This window comes from Trichophyton rubrum (assembly GCF_000151425.1).
Source record: "Trichophyton rubrum CBS 118892 genomic scaffold supercont2.2, whole genome shotgun sequence".
Taxonomy (NCBI): Eukaryota; Fungi; Ascomycota; class Eurotiomycetes; order Onygenales; family Arthrodermataceae; genus Trichophyton; species Trichophyton rubrum.
Window position 1 is genome coordinate 595,342 of NW_003456427.1, and position 19,238 is coordinate 614,579.

General features: G+C 50.7%; 6 protein-coding genes across 6 annotated transcripts; 3 read left to right on the forward strand and 3 right to left on the reverse strand.

The window, feature by feature from the left end:
• Window positions 1–347: 347 nt before the first annotated feature.
• Window positions 348–1,314, reverse strand: TERG_01777 (GTP-binding protein rhoC; the record flags this gene model as incomplete). Its single annotated transcript, XM_003237006.1, has 3 exons — window positions 348–677; window positions 749–952; window positions 1,009–1,314. 3 exons carry the CDS (start codon window positions 1,312–1,314, stop codon window positions 348–350), a joined length of 840 nt encoding a protein of 279 aa, XP_003237054.1.
• A 999-nt stretch (window positions 1,315–2,313) lies between these two features.
• TERG_01778 (uncharacterized protein) lies at window positions 2,314–4,241 on the forward strand (the record flags this gene model as incomplete). The annotated part of the gene is made up of 6 exons (XM_003237007.1): window positions 2,314–2,383; window positions 2,463–2,679; window positions 2,791–3,033; window positions 3,116–3,550; window positions 3,610–4,118; window positions 4,180–4,241. 6 exons carry the CDS (start codon window positions 2,314–2,316, stop codon window positions 4,239–4,241), a joined length of 1,536 nt encoding a protein of 511 aa, XP_003237055.1.
• Window positions 4,242–4,740: 499 nt separating this feature from the next.
• On the forward strand, window positions 4,741–9,405 carry TERG_01779 (uncharacterized protein). Its single transcript, XM_047747807.1, has 6 exons — window positions 4,741–6,235; window positions 6,295–6,378; window positions 6,432–6,509; window positions 6,564–6,617; window positions 6,679–6,981; window positions 7,038–9,405. The coding sequence occupies exons 1-6, from the start codon at window positions 5,807–5,809 to the stop codon at window positions 8,829–8,831; spliced, it is 2,742 nt and encodes a 913-aa protein (XP_047603772.1). The 5' UTR covers window positions 4,741–5,806; the 3' UTR covers window positions 8,832–9,405.
• Window positions 9,406–9,449: 44 nt separating this feature from the next.
• Window positions 9,450–11,580, reverse strand: TERG_01780 (uncharacterized protein; the record flags this gene model as incomplete). Its single annotated transcript, XM_003237009.2, has 1 exon — window positions 9,450–11,580. The coding sequence occupies one exon, from the start codon at window positions 11,578–11,580 to the stop codon at window positions 10,042–10,044; it is 1,539 nt and encodes a 512-aa protein (XP_003237057.1). The 3' UTR covers window positions 9,450–10,041.
• TERG_01781 (uncharacterized protein) lies at window positions 10,267–17,486 on the forward strand. The gene is made up of 2 exons (XM_003237010.2): window positions 10,267–15,307; window positions 15,392–17,486. Exons 1-2 carry the CDS (start codon window positions 14,539–14,541, stop codon window positions 16,231–16,233), a joined length of 1,611 nt encoding a protein of 536 aa, XP_003237058.1. The 5' UTR covers window positions 10,267–14,538; the 3' UTR covers window positions 16,234–17,486.
• TERG_01782 (uncharacterized protein) lies at window positions 17,486–18,553 on the reverse strand (the record flags this gene model as incomplete). Its single annotated transcript, XM_003237011.1, has 1 exon — window positions 17,486–18,553. One exon carries the CDS (start codon window positions 18,551–18,553, stop codon window positions 17,486–17,488), a length of 1,068 nt encoding a protein of 355 aa, XP_003237059.1.
• Between the last annotated feature and the right edge of the window lie 685 nt (window positions 18,554–19,238).

Consider the following 19,238-nt stretch of genomic DNA (forward strand, 5'->3'; position numbering starts at 1 on the left):
AAACAGGAGCAATAAGGGCAGACAAGATAGGGCTGGAAAAAGAGATGAAAGAAACAGACGAAGCCGCCTTGGAGATAAGATAGACAGTATGAAAGATGGAAAATAGTCCTAGTGTCAAGATAAAAAAAAAAAGGAGATGAAAAAAGAGAGAGCCGGACGGCAAACAGGCTAAACACGACGTTGGACATGGATCTCGTCTGTCGTCATGTCATACTTACATCAATAGTCGTTGAAAAGAGCGTCATTTCCATGGTTCAAAAAAGAGCCGAAGCATAGAGAGAGAGACAATCAGGTAGAGAAAAGGTGAAAAAGAAGATGCCAGCATCAACAAGTAATGAGGAAGCCAGTTAGAGAATCTTGCAACTTCTCTTCTTCACCTTCTTGCCGCCCTTACCCCTAGACGAGTCCTTGGAGGTCCAGGCACTCTCCTCGATGTCGATGACGGTGTTGACGGCAAGCTCAAACACCTCGTCGACGCCAATCATCTGTTTGCTGCTGCACTCGACGTATGTTGCACCCATGCGTTCTGCAACGGTCTGGCCCTGCTGTGGAGTGACGGGGGTGAGACCCTGGGCCTTGAGGAAGTCGATGCAGGTACGGTTTGAGCGAAGGTCGGACTTGAGGCCCACGAGTATGAGGGGGGTTGTTGGACAGAAGTGCAGTACTTCAGGGTACCACTGTTTCAGTTAGAGGATATTACGGACTCCTAAATATAGAGACTTGAGAGCGGAAATAAAGAGGGACCTACCTTGTCCATGACGTTTTCTAGCGAGACAGGACAGTCAATGGCAAAGCAGACGAAGAGCAGGTCTGTCTCCGGGTAGGATAAGGGGCGTAGTCGGTCGTACTCCTCCTGTCCTGCGGTGTCCCATAGAGCCAGCTCGACGCCCTTGCCCGACGGCTTGTGTATGGTGTGCGAGATGTAGTTCTCAAACACAGTCGGGACGTATTTCTATCCCCCGCCATCAGTATCCTTCGTCATAGAGATAGAAGATAAGAAGAGCCTACCTCTGGAAAGTATCCCTGGGAGTAGCTGATAAGGAGACACGTCTTGCCGCAGCCGCCGTCCCCCACGACCACGAACTTCTTCGAGTATGACGGCGGGACGGTGACCGAGGTGCCCTGCGAGAGCTGCGAAGCCTGCCCTGACGAGACGCTCAGGTCTGTGTTGATGGTGCCGTTGCTGACCCGGGTGCTCTGGCTGCGCAGAGGCTTGCGCCGTGGGGAGAGAGGGGGGGTCTTCTCGCTAAGCACGGACGAGTGACGCCGTATATGGCTGTGTCCATATCGTTCTTCGAAGGTGTGAACCGACATCTCGTCTATCTCTGAAAATTGTCCGTGGTGTTGACGCTTGAGTTGAGTGCTGTTTGTGGTGGTGGTGGTGGTGGTGATGGTGATATCAACAAGCGTCTAAGTCCGAGATAAACAGCGAACGAGTTACACGAGAAGAAGAAGACGAAGAAGAGAAGAGGAGAAGGAGGAGTAGAAGAGGAAAGAAGAAGAAGAATGTTTCTTTCCCGGTGGCGTCTCCTCAGCTGTCTCTGGGCCCTTCTGCTGTCTCGCTGCTCGCCGCGGTCTCTCTGCTGGCTCGCCTGTTGTTTACCCTGCGTCTGCCGATTGCTGCCATGGCAACGCCCTCCCCCGGCCCAGCCCAACCAGCGCTGCTGTCCCGCTTAACCACCGCCTGCAGGTCCTGGCCGGTCGGGTCAGGGATCCAGCTTCAGCTTGATCGGCCATGGAGCTCTTCTTCCTCGTCTTTCGTCGTGGTGGTGGTGGTCCTGGCCGGCCTGGTTGGCTCTCCTGGCTGGGCTTCTATACTATGAGTATCACCAGAGAGACTTGGACGGCAGAGGCGCACAGCAGGCCATAGGCGGCCGTTGCAGACAGACTGTCTCTGCTGTCCTGGATCCTGCCAGCCAGCCAGTCCGCAATGGCATTCCTCTCTCTCGTCGTCGTCGCCGTCCTCGCTCTCCTGTCTGGCCGTGCGTGCCTGTGGCGTCCAATCCTCCCCGTCTTCCTCGGCTCAAAGGAGTCCGCCCTCCCCCTGCCAAGCGCGCACACAGTCGCAGGCGGCTGCGATCAGCTTCGACTAAGCAACGACAGACTGCATCTACTACTTCTACACGTTCTAGCCATCAGCGACGGACAGCCAGGAAGACAGCTACAGCTTGCGGCGGATGCTCGATGGCTTCTGCTGCAGTCGCTCGCTGCTAGTTAGAGAACCCGCACAGTCCCTACTCTTTCGCTCGCAGCTTGGTCGAGACAGCAGCCTCCATCCCAGGACGCAGAACAGCGCCAGCAGCACCGCACAGCATGGCCGCAGACACAGAGAAGGAAAAGGAAAAGACCAAGATAGACGCCGGACTCGCTAGCCTGAACCACTGTGAGTCCTCGCCGTCTGGTTCTCAATTCGCTGATCGGTGACTGATTGACTGACCACCTCACCTCCGCCCCCTTCCCAGATCAGAGGAAGCTGCCGGCATGGAGATACAAGCTACGACAGCGCACCCTGCCCCTCGTCCGGTGGGAGACGCCGTACCTGGCATGGCTGCAGGAGAGGATACGCACACCCTCGCTGGATTCCTGGTTTGCCATCACCGCGAACCTGGGGACGCATACTTTCTACATGGTCATGCTGCCCGTCCTCTTCTGGACCGGGCACACGGGCATTGGTCGGGCGTGAGTGAGCTGCCTGTCTCTTCTGATGAGTCGAATTTTTTTTTTTTTCTTCCAGAGTTACATACCTACTTCCACAGAGTGAATGTTAATATTGATCGATGGGATCTACAGGGTGGTTCATCTGCTCGCTGCCGGAGTCTTCTTCAGCGGGTTCCTGAAGGACCTACTGTGTCTGCCACGGCCGCTTTCTCCCCCGCTGCAGCGCATCACGATGTCCGGCTCGGCGGCGCTGGAGTACGGGTTCCCGTCAACCCACTCGACGAACGCAGTGTCGATAGTCGTCTACGCCCTGCACGCGCTACGTTCGCAGTCTGATCTCGCACCGCTTGCATCCACCTTACTCCGGACGGGACTGTACGTCTATGTCACCTCTATAGTGATTGGGAGGCTTTACTGCGCATGCATGGATTCCACCAGTAGTTGCAGCATGCTCGAGCTCTGCTTGGCTTCATCAATGCGTCTACGGGCCTAAGTTTGATGAATACCTCTTTACCGGCTCGATCAAGGAAGTCCTAGTCGTCATTGCTATCATCATCGTGCTAGTCCGTGTGCACCCGGAGCCCGCAGACTCTTGTCCCTGCTTCGACGATAGTGTTGCTTTTGCTGGCGTCTTTGCCGGAGTAGAGCTGGGCAACTGGCACTTTGCGTCAACTAAATACTCGCTTTCCGTCCCTACCCCGGCCACGGTTCCGTTTGACCTGCAGCGCATGGGTTGGCTCAAGACCGTGCTTCGCATTATAATTGGCGTGGCATGTGTCGTCGTATGGAGGGAAGTGATGAAGCCCACGCTGCTCAGAATTCTGCCGCCGCTGTTCAGGGTCATAGAGCGTCTGGGCCTGAGTCTGCCCCGACGGTTCTTCAAGCGTGCTACGTAGGTAGCCTCCTTCCGCGCCCTAACTCCCTGCATCATTCCACTAACAATTTCGACAGGGAATATACGCGCATCCCGAACCAGCTAAAGTACGACGACGTCATGCCAAACGTCTCGGACATTCCATCCATGCTCACCTCTATCCGTCACCCCCGACGGCGGGCCATCTCCATCGGCCCACAATCAGAAGCCGACGCCTATGAAGCCATTGCGTACCGACAGGAACGCCGACGAGCCAGCGCAGCGTCCGAGAACGGCCGGCCGTCCACTCCGTTGCGCGAGAACGTCAAGAGCCCAACACTACGGCCCACCACGCGCTCTAAACGGACGGCCTCTAATGTGTCAGACACGCAGTCTCCCTCGAGGAGTCTTCATGATTACGAGAACATGATGGGATCTGGAGCCCAGATTTATGAAGAGGGCAATGGGCAAGCCGTAGACGCCCTTGCTAACGGTAATGGGAAAGTAACGAATGATGAGGATGATGAAAAGGACATGTTTTTGAAGATCACGCCACCTAGAGTGCGGTATGACGTAGAAGTTGTCACGAAGCTGATTGTTTACTCCGGTAGGTCCCCAGCTTGCTAATTCTTTTGCGTGTCATATGGACTAAGCTAACTGCCGCCTAGGCATCGGACTGGTTGCCGTTGAAGGCAGTCCCATATTATTCCACCTGCTGGGTCTCGACTAAAAGTAACTAACTACTACTCTGTATATACATACAACACACAACCCACCCACACTATCATAATTAATTAGAACTTTGCATATCCATTATACCTCATTGCTTTTTCTTTGTTATTCACTTTCTTATTCGTAGTCGCTTTTGGCTCGTCGTTTTCTTTGATGTCGTCAAGACAAAGATAAACGCCATGACTAAGCCCGCGCCTAAACCACGTGATATGTCCAAAAAAGGTTGCGCAGGGTTCACCTTTTTCGCTTTCTCTCCGCCTCCAGAAACGCGTTTATTACCCCATTAGGGAACTTGCTCGGCTTCATATAAAACGAGAAGCGCCTCATGATAGCCGCGGCCGCACACTTCATCTTTTCCTCTCCCTTCTCCCGCACGCTGCTCTCTCCCTTTGACTCTCCCACGCCTCTCCAGCCTCTTTTTTTTTTGTGCTTTTGCTGCTGCTTCCTCTTCTGCGCCGGCGTTCTAGTAGTTCTCTTCATGCGCCTGCTGGACGATCTGTCTTTTTTACCCAGAAGCCTACAGATCTGCCAGCGAGTATACCATAGCGTTGTGTCATTTGTTTTCCTTCCTAGTATACCCCGTATACCCGCCATACCCGGCCGTCAGAGCCTCAGCTTCAGTAGCAGTAGCCTGCTTGCCTGGAGACTGCCTAGGGGGCGCATCCGTATCTTCCAGGAGAACAGCAGGTCTCTTCCTGCATCCATACCATCTATACCACCTATACCTCCGCCTACGTCTACATCTGTATCATCTTCTACCTCTGGTGGCCCATCTGGTGGCAGAGGTGATTCTTACCTCCCTCGTAAGTGCGTGCTCAGTCTCTATGCTTCTATCCTCTGTCCTCCATCTCCATTTCCATCGCCATAGCAACATGAATGAAGACTCTCACTTCACTTCACTTTGCCTGCCCGCTTATCTCACCCACACAAAGACGCGCTTCTCCCTCCCTCAATATCAAAACGTCACAATATTTTCTTTCCCCTCTTCTTTTTGTCCTCTCAACAACATCACCACGTCTATCACCGTCTTTACAGCGTCAACGTCTACTCACCATCCTTGCTTTATAACGTTCAAGTCTCCTCTACCATCTGCTCCTTTGTCTACCTCTGCTCTGCCAAATAAATCAGATCGGCTCTCTCGACGTCACCGGCTTCAAAGCTCAAGGTCTTGACATCTTGTCTTCTCTCCTTTTACCACCTTGCAAGACTGTCAAAGCCCTTTTTACTCTTCTATCACGTTCAAAGACGTCTGTCACTGTCTTCTTTATCCTCTCTACCGCGTGTATCAGGTCTATCAGACCGTCTTCTCTCTCGTTGCCCTTCTATCACGCCCAGAGACTCCTGTTTACCCCTTACCAAATCTTCTTCAACCACGCGTATCAAGACTATCAAGTCTTCTCTACGTCTACCAAGACCGTCGCGTTTATATCCACCTCTATCAAGGCCTTTGTAGCTTTAAAGCTCAAAGTCTTCTCTTCTACGCGTCTCACGTCTTCAGACTGCTACCAAAGTTCCCTTACAAACCTCTATCAAATCCATCACAGCCACTCTACAATCATCACAATGGCCTTTCAATCAGAGCAGATGGAATGGGAGCCTACTACCCCCATCAGAACTCTTCTTCCAGGACAAGTTCTAACTTTACAGCGCGAATTACTCGTTGCTCGTGCAGGTCGAAGACGCACCATGGGACTAGAATATCCCACCACTGCAGCCGACCACCGTCCAGCACTCACCAGACGTCCTCTGGAGAGAAGCTCGCCCAAAAGGCAGTGGGCTCGTATCCTAGCTGGCGTCGATGTCAGGTTTGGAGAAGCCCCGCCTGCTGCTCCAGAGAATGGTCCCGTTGCTCAGCCTTGTTTACCCCTGAACAAGGACTCGCCTCCTATCACGCCTAGAAAGCGCGTTATTGAAGAAGTCGACGAGCCAGAGCAGTATGAAGACCGTTTCTCTGACCAGAATGGACAGGAAGCATCCTCGTCTGTACCAAACGTAAGTCATGTCATCTATGTTTCTATCTTCTGTCTTCTTGGTTACTGATACGTGTCTAGGTTATTGATTCCCCTCAAGATGTCTCAATGATAGATGTCTTCACTCCTCCCCATCAGTCCCAGGAAGCCGCTCTCGCTCAACCTGTAAGTTTCTTCTTCTTGTTCACTATTTGTAACCTACTAATGTCTTTCCATAGAGCCCACCACAAGTGGAAGAAACCGCGTCCTTGCTAGAAGCTATAGGTCTCAGGAGTCCCGAGGGCACGAGAGTGAAGGTGAGAATTATCTATCTATCTACGTGATATATATAATGCTAACGTGTTTACTAGCGACCTAACTGGTTTGAGCTACAAAACAGAAATCGAGATGGCATGGCAGGCTCAGTAAGTGATCAAGTGCCCCTTTTCTGCATATCGATACAGTAACAGCTAACCAAACCTATAGAGCCTTGAGGCATCACTGCAATTCGGCAGCTCAAGCCACGGAGCTGTCGATGTCAATTCACTTCTTTCGCAAATTCCAGGCAGCTGGCCGGCGTCCCCGCCCAGATCCCTGGCGGCGCCAGTTGACCTGCCCGTCCAGCCCTCTCCGGAGGTAAAGGACGCTCCGCCATCACCAAACTCTCGAGCTCGAGAGTTTATGATGGTGGGGGGCATAGAATATGCCGGCCCGGAAGGAAGTACAGTGGTGCCTCGCCCGGCTGACGTCCCCATGACATCCTTACAGCCTGAGTCACGCCTTCTCAAGGTAAGCTGCTCCCTAAATACCCCCCTTGATATATGGCTTTTGTTAACCCCTTTTAGACTGTGGAGTGCCTCCGGTCTGTTTACAGTTTGCCAAAGTGTTTAATGGACTGCTATGGCTGGACAATGCAAACCAGCAAGAATATGATTTCGTCGGCGAAGAGAATAGCCATCGATTCATGGACGTCCCAGACCTCGCAGCCTACCCCCTTACCCGCTGCTACAAGGCAATCTCCACGCAGAAGAACCGAACCGAGACGTGACCGGAAGCTCCAGGGCTCGAGCATGGAGCAGCGTCGCGCACGCCAACTCCAAGAAAAGCGCATGAAGAGAAAGAAGACAGCATCCCGCGCTGTCCGCGAGCTACAGTCCAGTATTACAGCAAAGCTTTACGTTCCTGAAGCAAAGCCAGTGTCTGTGCCGTCTGCTGCTCCTGCTCCTGCTCGGTTAGACCAGCGAGGCGTCTCTCGCCGCCGTCGATCGAAGACTACTAAAAGTTCGATCGAGAAAATCATGCCGCACAAGCCTGGTTTCGCTATTGCACCAGGCCGCGTTACCAAACAACGCATTGTGCGGCCGGCAAAAGACACCTTCAGAGGATCGATAATTGAATATCGAGGCTATCGCCCAGATGCCTCGTTTGAGGAGAGACGTCGGAGAGTCGAAAAGCTGAACTTGGATTTCGTTTTAAAATCCCGGCCTGCCCAAGTTCTCCTACCTGAGCCACAACAACAACCCGAGTCACCCGTCGCGCCAGTGACTTCAGAGCTCAGCGAGACCTCCGAACCTCCGCCACCCGCCAGTGCTTCGGTGCTATCTATTACCCCTGGACCGTGTATCACCACCACAAAGCCATCAATCCCAGAGGGTGTAACACCCACCGACTCATCTCGTATAGATGAGTCGTACGATGGCTATACACCGAGACCAGCAGGCCCACGCACTCGGCGGCGAGTACACTGGCATGAAGCCAGTGGTGCTCCACTCGGACAGCCAGTTGTTGACATCCGCGTCTATGACCCCAGCGCTCCAGTTAGACCAGCAGCAGGGGTGGAAGACAGTCAACAGCCGGCACACACAACTATTGGCGACAAGTCACCAGAGGGCCCTTTCATCAAGCCCATCAGCAGCAAATGGGACTCGCGTCTCACTGCTGATATGTCCCTTCCCGATTACCGACAGGTTGGGACAACGATCTCTGGTGACCCCCTGACCCGTAAGGATTTTGCGACATGCTACACCCCGTTAGCGTGGCTCAATGACGAGGTGATAAACGCATACCTCGCAATAATCCTTGACTACGCTCGAAGGGCATCGGGCAGTTCAGGGAGGCACCGGGAGCCCAAATACCACGCCTTCAATTCATTCTTCTACTCTAGTCTCAGGGACCGAGGCTACGAGTCCGTACGGCGTTGGGCTTCCCGGGCTAAGATTGGGGGTCCGGCCTTGTTGGGGGTAGAGGTGGTTCTCATCCCTATCCACAACCAAGCGCACTGGACCCTCATGGTCGTCAAACCGAAGGCTCGAACCATAGAGTACTTCGACTCCCTAGGCGGCGCTTCACGAGCTCACATCGACCGAGTGAAGGAATGGCTCCAGGGAGAGTTGTGTGACCTCTTCGTCGAAGAGGAATGGCGGGTTCTCCCGACGAACTCTCCACAACAGGACAACGGCAGCGACTGTGGCGTGTTCCTCCTAACTACTGCTAAGTTGGTGGTGTTAGGCTTGCCTCTCTCATATGGGGCGAGAGACATTCCCACGATCCGCAAGAGGATCGTTGCCGAAATCCTCAATGGAGGGTTCGAAGGAGATTTCGACCCGAAGGTTGAGTTCCCTGTCAGACCTAGGCTGTAATAGCCTGATATCTGGTTCATAGCTCTATACCGGACGGAAGAATCAATGAACAACCTGCTTGTTTCCGAGTGTGTGTGGCGTAGAGATGGATGAAAGCATCGCCTCGGATTTTTTTTGAATCCGCTGCACGACACGCCCAAGCTTCCTTCGGGAATGTTTCGGGTGTGACTGTTCGACATTGGCAGAGGTGGTTGCAGTCCTGTTGTGCCCCGAACTTTTGGGTCCTTGCAGTTCCCATTGTCGAGGGTGCTCAGCCTGTTTTTCGCCCGAGCCTTTATGGAGCAGACTTTCCGTTGCCAGGCATGTTCCTTATCCTACCTCCCTCAACAATTTCTTGATCCCGCTGGCGAGCTTCCGCAAAGGTCTCGGGGCGATGGTTCCGACAAAGACGACTTCGAAGCAGGCCCTCTTCACTGAGAGCCAGTAAAGTCCTCTTCCACTATACCATAACCATGAAGTCATGTCGATGTCGGCTCCCGATGCCAAAGCTGCAAATCTAGTTTGGGGATTTGCAGATTCAAGAATCTACGATAGAAAAGTGGTGTTGGAGTTTTGGGACCGCATGTGTGCGGTGTGTTTTGATATCTTGTTTTTTTTCTGTGTATATTTAGCCTGGAGTTGGGGCTTTTTTTTTTTTTTTTTTTTTGATACTTGATTTGGGTTTTTACGTCTTTTTTTCGTTGCGCGTTTAATCGCGCTGTATGAATAGATTTGGAGAGGAGTGGGCTTTACTGCCCCCGTAATGCATTTGATGAATTGGTCTTGATTCGATTTTGATAGTAACTATGGTTTATGGACCCATGACGCTTTGTTGTGATGGGGCCTCTATAGCTTTGAGGTTTGATAAGCCTATATTTGATGAACAACGGTGAATCACCGACGTTACAACGATGGAAGATCCCAGAGTGATTAACAAAGAACAAGAGTAAGAAGTACTATTCCAAGCAATTGATTCTATCACTACCAAGTTAAGACTGACAATGAAATCAATACGCAGGCGCTGGACCAATACCGCTTCCCTTCACTCGAATATAACAATAGGCAGGGTCATAGATGCCGTCTATTCGCCTACTTAATATAACTAAGAACCATTCGAACTCTAAGCTCGGAACAGCCAAAGGACTAGCCAACTAGTTAACCAAACCGTTAAAAGGGGGGGAGAATGGAAAAACGCTGCGCATCACAAGGGGCAGATAGCATGGACAGGCCATTAAATGACCTCAGGGACTCCTTGGGTCCTAACCCCATCAACACGACAAACTACTTTGCAATTTTCCTCCTGGCTGTCTTTGTCATTTGGCTTGGGTTTTGTCTCTGGCTTTTTGCCCTTATGCTTGCCTTTGCCCTTCCCTGTGCCCTTATTTTTTGGACGGCCACCAATCTTCCCTTTGCCGACCTGTTTCTTCTTGGGTCTAGGGCGGCCGCGTCTAGCGGATTGGAGGGAAGGGACTTTGTCCGACCTGTGCTGCGTGCTCTCGCTGTCCTCGTGCTTATTGTGCTCATCGCCTTCGGTTTCTGATCCAGGATTAGCCCGGATATGTTTCTTATGGGCTCCTTCAACATCGGTAGTTTTGTTGTATACCATCTCCACCCATTCAACGCCCATATATACCGATGAACCGACGGTCATGTTCCCCGTCCATTCGCCGCCATCGCTCCATAAGTTGAGGATCAACATACTCGGGTGTTTGGGAACCCCATACGTTTTCGACACTAGAGGTTCACCATTAAAATACCAACGGCTAATATCTTGGAACCAGTCAATCCGATGGTCTCCCCAGTGGGTCCAGGGAACAGCAATTTCTACCTCATCACTTGCACCGGGTATGGATTCATCAGTCTTGGGGTCCCAGTCTGGCTGATTAGCATATCGGACGAGGTTTGGGGGATCGCCTGTGAGAATTTCAATGTCTGATTCGTCGCTTTTTCCGTAGTATGTGAAAACTCCTGCACATGCACCGACTGGAGGGCCCTTTATCCAGTAGCTAGTTGGGAGGAAATAATGAGCATCATCCGTTACGGTACTTATGTTTCCGCCCTTTTCTTTGGGAAAATAGAACCAGCCCGAGTTGGCATATAGACGTAGCCTGACACGAAGCGAAACATGAACAATATCAGTATCATGAGTCTGAACTTCAGCCGTGGAAGTATGGTTTTCCATCCGTACAGTGCGAAGAACCATATGTGTTGTTTCGTCTCCCCTTTCCGTGCTATTGCGCACTATGAAGACATTATGATGTGAATTTTTAATCGGGATCGGGAAGAGGGCTGATCCCTCTCTGTTCCAGTTCTGGACGTCCCAGTCCTCGATGAAGCGGCTGCCAGCCAGAGTAGGGTGGAACTCGTTGCTGTCGGCGTTGGGATCAGGGGCTCCTCCAGCCTCATTATCGCGGCCCTTTGAGTCGAAATCAATCACCCTGCCGGGTATGTGTACGGGTATGCCTCCATGTCCGGTTCCAGGCAGTCTTCGAGAGGTTATGTTGCGTCTGTGTTGCTGCGGGTGCTTCTCCTTATCTGCAGCAAGCTCTAAACCCCGGCTTCGGAAATCATAGAAGCGGTGATGTCTGAAATACCCCGGGTCTTCACCAGAAACGATGTAGCACTCGCAGGGATCGGATGGGTTATTGTTGTTAAGGTCTCTTTCCTCAAGCTTGTCACTGCTACTGGCCGGCGTTGATGCTGTAACAGGGCCGAGAAGGAAGATAGAGCAGAACAACCCGGCCAGGGGAGCAGTATAGAGGCCCCTCATAGCTGGTAAGGTGTGTATATATCATGGATAAAGAGGTATTGGGTTCTTCATTTGCAAACTGGGACGTCATGTACTTATATATCTCGACGCCATTTTTCTGGCCACCGTTACCATGGTTAGGAAAGAGCCAGCCAGTATCAACAAAATCATAATCGTCATCGTCATCGTCATCACAATGGGAAAACAGTATTCACCGGTATCATAGCTCAGCAGGCCAAGTACTGCTACATTAATCAATTTATACTGCTTAGAGATGACCCTAGCCATCTAAGTCTTAGAACTCTCCACGATTCCATGAGCAACAAGCTTCTCCAAGTACTCGGGGGTATAGATATTCGTGAACTTAATGCCGTGAGAAGGGTTCTGCTTTGATAAATCTCTTAGGGAATACGATATACACACCTCAGGGAAGATACGATATCTTTGGGGCCGTCATTATCATTATTACCTCGAAGAACTGCTCGTTTATCCATGAGGTCTTCGATAATAAAATCATCCCCAAATAATAATTGGTTATTATGCTCCTTCTATTAAAATATTAAAGACTTTTATCCAATCAAAGGGCAAAGCCAAGACCTTAATATGTCCAATCATATCTATCCGTGCGGCCTAAGTTCAGTGATCACGTGTACGTAATATATATTCAATCCAGTAGGTCTTGGCGTCGTTTCCCTTTTCGTCCGCCGCCAAAAGCGTCCACTCGGGGCGAAGTCGCTTTTGTTGTCGCAGGAGAAAAGATATAAACTGCAGTCCTTTTCTTGTCTCGAAGACGGTCAGGACAGGGACTGTGAGAGCCGTGGAAGCGTTTGTTTCGTCTTGTTTCCCTTAACTTCTCTGCTAGATCGTGATAGGGTGCACGAGTGACTGTGCAAAGCACTTTAACTTCGAGCTACTAGCAGAGAAGAACCAGGGAGAAGGCTAGAGACACAATATGTATACATATGAAGATCGATGCGACGATTATATTTAATATGCTGCTATGTCGTTCATCTGCAGACGAAAGACGTGGCTGGCTGCTTCTAAAGTGACCACTTTGATTATACGCCCAACAGCTCTCTCTCCCATTCTCTCTCCGGGGGACCCTGCCTGTCGGCTGTGCCTCATTCCAACAACTCTGGGCTGGGCTGTTCTGCCTGGACATCCTGCCGAGTGAGACGCCTTACTTTCCGTTTGGATGGTGACTGGACCGATCATGATCCTGGCTGTCATTCAGCCTCGACGCCATACTCTGTACATCTTAGGAAGTTGCTGCCTGCCCACCATGATACCCGATACCTAAATCATACGTTATGATAGTACATGATAACGCCATAATATATGGATCGATAACGTTGACAACGAAATCAGTGTAGCATGTGGAGCAAACGAGATCCCATCTCAATGAAGACCAACTCCATGTCTCTCTCGCTGAGCCTCATGTCCGAACTCAGCCTTATGATCTAAAATCTGTCCCGGCCCGACAGGGTATATCCATCCATAGGTTGGGTATCGAACGTGCCATGTCCATCATGAGCTTCTAGATAGCCTATCCGAAAGAGATCAAACATAGCATCTGGATGGACCTGTTACTATTCACAGATGGGATCGGGCCACATGACTCACACAGCCAGCGCGACCAGGCACCAGGCCTAGAAGCTGAGTGGCGGCTTCACTTGGATCGAAGTTACAACACCAACAACCGCGGGTTTTGTTGATCCACTGGGAGCTCTCATCGATGATGATCGATGATGGCCTATGATGATGTTGCCATCCTCTGCCTCGAGTACGGAGTGCTTTCATATTGTCCAGTCAAGTACGGAGTAAAGGCGACCGCGTGACGTACACCGTAAGCTGTCCATTTTATTGCTGTGATCCGTGTATTGCTCATTATATCTCTTTCGCTCATTTTTCGCTTTTACCGTCTTATCTTCGTCGTCCTCGTTAAACTGACCGTGTCAAGCGTCTTGATGACTCGATGACTCCTCAGGGACGCGCCGAAGAAGCACGAATCTGTCACGCAGTCATGTGCCGGGTATGTGGGAAGTCAGGAGTCCGTCTCCTACCCTCCTCTTTGTGCAAAATCAACAAGATTAAATACCGTCATGCCACTAGCGCATACACAGGTGTTACCCTTGCTGTGATACCCCAGGGATCCATCCGGAAGCCCAAAGCACCTTGTTTGTCCAATCATCGGACTAAGCTATCTTTGTCCAGCCAATGGCGCAAGCCTCTGTGGCACCCCTGGCGCCCACGGCCCACCGCTGATGTCAGGCTGCGTTTGGGCAGAAGCCTGCCTTTGTGTCCTCCCTTTGCTTGCTCTACCTTAGTTAGAGACAAGCAAACAAGGAGAAGGGCAGAGGTTTGCCTGCTAGTAGTAGCAGCAAAAGAGTCTGCTACTAGAGGGCCTCCGTGAGAGCAGGATACGGGTATATGCTCCGTGAGGGCGGGGAGGGAGGTGGAGGAAGCGAAGGAGAATAGATTACGGATGGCGTGCCACGGCAGCGCCGGCTGATGCAGGCGAGCGACCATCGTATTCCGTGCATGGCGTTGGATCTGGCTTCCGCTTCGGGAATAGTGAGCCCTACGCTGGCACAGGCCATCCCTGTCCAGCTTTTCTTTCATGCTTTTTCTGCGTGTTCAGCGGGACTTGGCGGCGCTCATCCAGCCCTGGCTCATACAAAGACTGATCGATGGCCACCGCCCCCTTTGCTGGCCACTGTTCCATACTCCATACTCACCGTCAGCGCCCATCAAGACTATCGACATCGACATCAACATCAAGAGTGTCGTCCCTGCGACATCGGTTTAATGGATATATTAGTCTAGACGCCAAACTTCGCCTCACAACCACACATACACCCGATTTGTTCAAAATGAATACCACCTGTGCTATGGTCTAGGAGCGGACGGTTCATTCATACCAACGTCTATGTCGAAGACTCGACATCGTCTATGAATACCGCTATCCGCTAATCGACCATGACCACCATCACCACCGAACGAAGCCCAGTGCTCCTGAGAGCCACGAGCATGACGGGGGGTAGCCCCCGGCTGTCCCTGAAGCGCGAAATATCTCCTCCATCAGCTGTCGACTCCCAGCTGTTGAACCACATATGTGACCGATTAAATCAACTGGATACCACTATCCATGAGCTTCGATCGTCCGTCCTTACCAAGGAATCATATGCCGACAGACGCAATAGAGAAGATGAGTTTCTTCGACGAGAGTTTGATAACCAGCGTGTCCGTATCGATACTGTTGGCGGCAAAACTCGATCGGATCTGAACCAGGTGAAGACAGATATATCTCAACTTGTTACCGAGATCGTCCAGCTCCGATCAAACTTCAACCAACTTTCTTCCAAAGATGGTTACCGGGACTCTGACCTTTCTCGCCTTCATGATCACCTCGACCAGCTTCATCTTGACGTTCAGCGTATGCATTCAGAGTTATGCTTGACCAGAACGGATCTCAGCCAAGAACAATCTATCGTCAGCCAACTAAGACTCGATGTCCTTACTCTCCAACGTGAAGCTCGCCAGCAGTTTGGGGATATGATATCTCGTTTTGACGTTCTGGACTCCAGGATGAAGCATATGGACCGCATTCGATTCAACTCGCTCGCAATCACAGCTCATGCTCCCATCACCCCCGTGCCTGTCATCGACGTTGACGGCTCCATCAGGTTTCCCAGCTACTTCCCACGAACAGTCTGGAACTTTTGGTGTTTGAAGAAAATGAATAGGGGTGAGTGAATCTGACATTCATTGATACGTATCTTCCCCCAAATTCCAAGTAAATTAACTTTTCTTTTCCCCTTCTCTCCTCCAGCACATCGTCTTGTTGAACTCGCTGAGTTCTACCAGCTCGAAGGTTATCAATACTGGAGTCGCATGGCGAATCCTCAAGAGTCGACCTTTGCAACAGACGGGTATATGAGTGATGATAGTGACTCCAGCGAGTTGCCGTCTGATATCACTCGATCAGAAGCTGCTCGTCTATATCCAGAAGCCTGCCATCAAGCTCTCGCAGCCACCTTGGGTCTCGTATACTATAAGATCCGCAACGAGATGGGTGAAGGTCGTCATTCTCACCTCATGCCTGCTCATGCCGCTCCCAAACGCACCCAGGAGGAGGTTGTATCTCCACAATCCTCTCCCAGACGCCGAAAGGTAGCTCGTCGTTCTCAAGACATTGCATCGCCAACAGGAAGCGCCCTTCCTCACAAAATCATCACCAATTTCATGACTGCTCCAGCCGGTGATGCCAAGTCTATTGTATCCGAGGGACTCGACAAACTCGTATGGAACGTCGAACAGACCCAGATCTCGGAGGAGACGATGTCTAAGTTCTCTGACTTCGTCAGGGACGAGCCTAACGCTCTGTTGCTCCTTCAAGCCCTCGAACGTGGCCGTATCAAGTTGCAGCCTAGCCATATGGAGCGAGCTCGCGTCTCTCCTACCGAGACATCTTCCAAACGAAGCTTTAGGTCTGCAAAGCGTGGTCTGCACGAGTCTGGCTTGGGTGAGGCAAAGAGTGACGACTTTGCTAGTGAGATGAACACCGTGCCAACCGAGATCATGTCTCCACATTCTGCCTCCCGGTCTGAAGCTGAACAAGAAGACGAGGACGAGGCTCCCCCTTCATCCTCTCCCCCTGAAGCAAAGGAATAGGTCGCGATGACCCTCCTTTACACTGTTACCTGTTGGCGATGGTGGTCTCATTTGATATCTGGTCCCTGGGCTGTGTCTCGTTTGACTTGGACTTCTCTCTCTCTCGTCTATTTTTGGATGAAAGAGGGGGCGGTCACGTTATACTCACGTGGTCCTCCACTCTCGTCACTTTATATCGACTTCAACCTTGCTCAACCTCAACACTCGCTCTATAATACGCATCTATACCAACTACACTACCCTGCGTAACGACTTAATGACTTGACCGTCGACAGTCAATGCATTTCCCGGTGTTGTCATTCACATTCTTACCTGGCTGGGATCGGATCGGCTTGGTTTTTGTTGGGCTTCTGGCTTCTTTCCACGGCGGCGGCTTCATTGCATTCAATTGCTTGCATAACGCGGACTTTCGACCTGGAATGGGATTGGTTTACGGAACTGCATTTATGGATGGCACACGGATGGGTCAGGCGTCCTTGCTTTCAATCAACCGAGATACCTCCTTTCAAATATCTATGTAATGATATTTCAAATGCTGTCTACCCACGCCATGGCCACGATCAGCGCTCAACTGCTATATTCCATCCCACTTCCTTGTCCCTCGATCCCGATAAGTCATCAAGACTATACTTGGAACCTTCTAAGACTATAACCCAACCCAACAAGTTCACACTAACGAACACCCGCGTTAACTTGGACTATAAGCAGTCCTTCAAGCTGAATATTTAGACACTAGTGTCACCCCTACATCACCTATATCCTGCTTACTATCATATACCCTCACCGTATATTCCTGTCTCTCTTTTTTTCTGGCGTTACTTGGATTGGCGAATGGAAAGTTTCGTTTTGTAAATAGCTATCATTAACGTGATAGGTATTAGGTTTCATATTAGTCACTATTTCAATATCTTCTCTTCCACTGTCGTAGATATGTTCCCTGTATATTCCGTAAGTAAGTTCTTCTCGACCTTAGATTGTGATCTATATCTTGGCTCCCAGAAGGCTGATGGCTTGGCTCTTCCTGATAGACTAGCCTCTTTACTTGCTACATATGATCGTTGAGAATGGAAACAAATCGCGCGCTCTTTGCATTTTTATATATTACAATGATGATATAATGACTAGGACAACATTTATATTAAATCATCTGCTGCCTATCTTGACAGCCAGGGCCCGGGCTAGACGCATCATGTGACAACATTCTTGGGTTCCGTCTACATCCGAGCACAACAACAACCACCTCCTCAGCTCCTCAGAGCAGTTCTACGACTGGTAAAGTCTCCTGGTCCTGTGGCCTTGGAGTGAGTCTCCTGCTCTTGAGGAACTTGTAGTCCGGCATGGCCTCCCTCACTAACCGCTCGATTCTCTTTCCGGCGCGATATCCAAATTCCAAACACCATTTCTTCGCCTCCGTTTCAATATCAATAGACCCTGCTGTTTTGCCTTGAACTATACCCCCAGAAGCAAGGAGAGTTGACAGATATCTCTTCGTGAATGGATCCATCTGCTTCTTCTGCTTCACACTAGCAGGTGTCCAGGAGAAGCTAAGCTGTGAGACGTCCATACCCATGATCTCAGCGAATCTGACCACCACGTCAGGATCAGTCATTATGTCGTCTGCATCAAGGATGATGGGCCATGTATTGCGTCCATCTATGTAAGATTCGGCTGCCGTCAAATTTCGTGAATACCACTCGTATAGTGCCCGGGTCCAGCGCAATGTCATGCAATGTTCTCCCAAGGAATCAGCCTCTTCGTCATTTGCCGGGGTCTCCAGCTCCCACAAGGCACGGTATAATGATGGGAAAGCAAGGGCAGGATGTCTGATGAGGAATGCTGGTGACCATGTTTTGAGGAACTCGTCTGGCAATACGGTCTGGTTGAGAAATGACTGTTCCGGTTCTAGACCGTATGATTCAGGAATTTGAAGCGCCCATGGGATCTCGTGGGGTATGTTGTTTGCGCCAAAGACTAGCTCGCTGAGTGCGGTGGGCTTGACCAAAAAATGAACATGTTCCTTTATGATGACTGAACGACGTTGTAATGATGCTGCCTCCAGGTATTCTTGGAATTTATCAAAGCACTCCTGGTAGTTCTGTTGCACTTGTTGTATTTCATTTGGTGTCCAATCTGCTATACCCTTCGAACGGAGGCCGAGATCCGTCATCAACTTTATCGTCGGCAGGAAAATATACCCACCACGGTCATCTCCAGAGACAAAGTCGGGCTGGTTATCCAGACCTAGCATTCGAACTAGGAGGTTGGAACCAGTACGGGGATAGGTGATCAGGTAGAAACGACGTGGGTTATGTGACTTCATGGTTAGAAGGCGTGTCTCTATCTCTTCTCCATGTGGGTGACTTGTGCAGATATTCCGGTAATCTGACTAGAGATATTATATGCCCATAGCAAGGTGACCTTCCCTCCGACTTCCAAGGATCCAGTATTTTATACCGGTGCTAATTAACTTGGAATATTCTAGGCTGGATCTGGGAAGGACAACGCATTACGCTTTGCTTGGAGTCAACGGCACCCGCGGACAGCGCATCTCCTGCTATTTGCGCCAAATTTCCCCCCAACTGCGCATCCTGTGCCACTTGTTTTAGAGTCAACCACGTACTACTTGCCCATCGGTTGTGGCCGCCTATCAGATCTTTACCTCTTAATTAAAAACAGCGGATGATTTCCCACAACATTGCCAGACGCAGAGTACGTTGTGCCATAATCAAGGGGTTGACCTTGTGAAGAGAGTTTTGATTTGCCAACTTTACCTGTACCTCCGATCTAAGTAGAGAACCATGGCCGTCCGTTTCACAATCTATAGAAATGGGCTTGTACCTAGCACGCTCTATTTATTTTCTCTTTCTGAGGTTGTACTCATAGCTTCAGCCACAGCATAGAGCCACTCATGCACAGGCAGATTTCCTGCAACGCGATAGGTAAAATATATAGCAAAATGGGTTCCCTGTTGCTTTGGGGCGATCGATACCAGGCCCAACGACAAA

Excerpts from the sequence above, each read along its gene's own strand:
- TERG_01779 (XM_047747807.1), top strand. The coding sequence starts at position 5,807 with ATGGCCTTTCAATCAGAGCAGATGGAATGGGAGCCTACTACCCCCATC. Across the intron at positions 6,379-6,431 it reads AAGCCGCTCTCGCTCAACCT|AGCCCACCACAAGTGGAAGA; the intron begins GTAAGTTTCTTC and ends GTCTTTCCATAG. Across the intron at positions 6,982-7,037 it reads CTGAGTCACGCCTTCTCAAG|ACTGTGGAGTGCCTCCGGTC; the intron begins GTAAGCTGCTCC and ends AACCCCTTTTAG.
- TERG_01781 (XM_003237010.2), top strand. The coding sequence starts at position 14,539 with ATGACCACCATCACCACCGAACGAAGCCCAGTGCTCCTGAGAGCCACG. Across the intron at positions 15,308-15,391 it reads TTTGAAGAAAATGAATAGGG|CACATCGTCTTGTTGAACTC; the intron begins GTGAGTGAATCT and ends TCTCTCCTCCAG.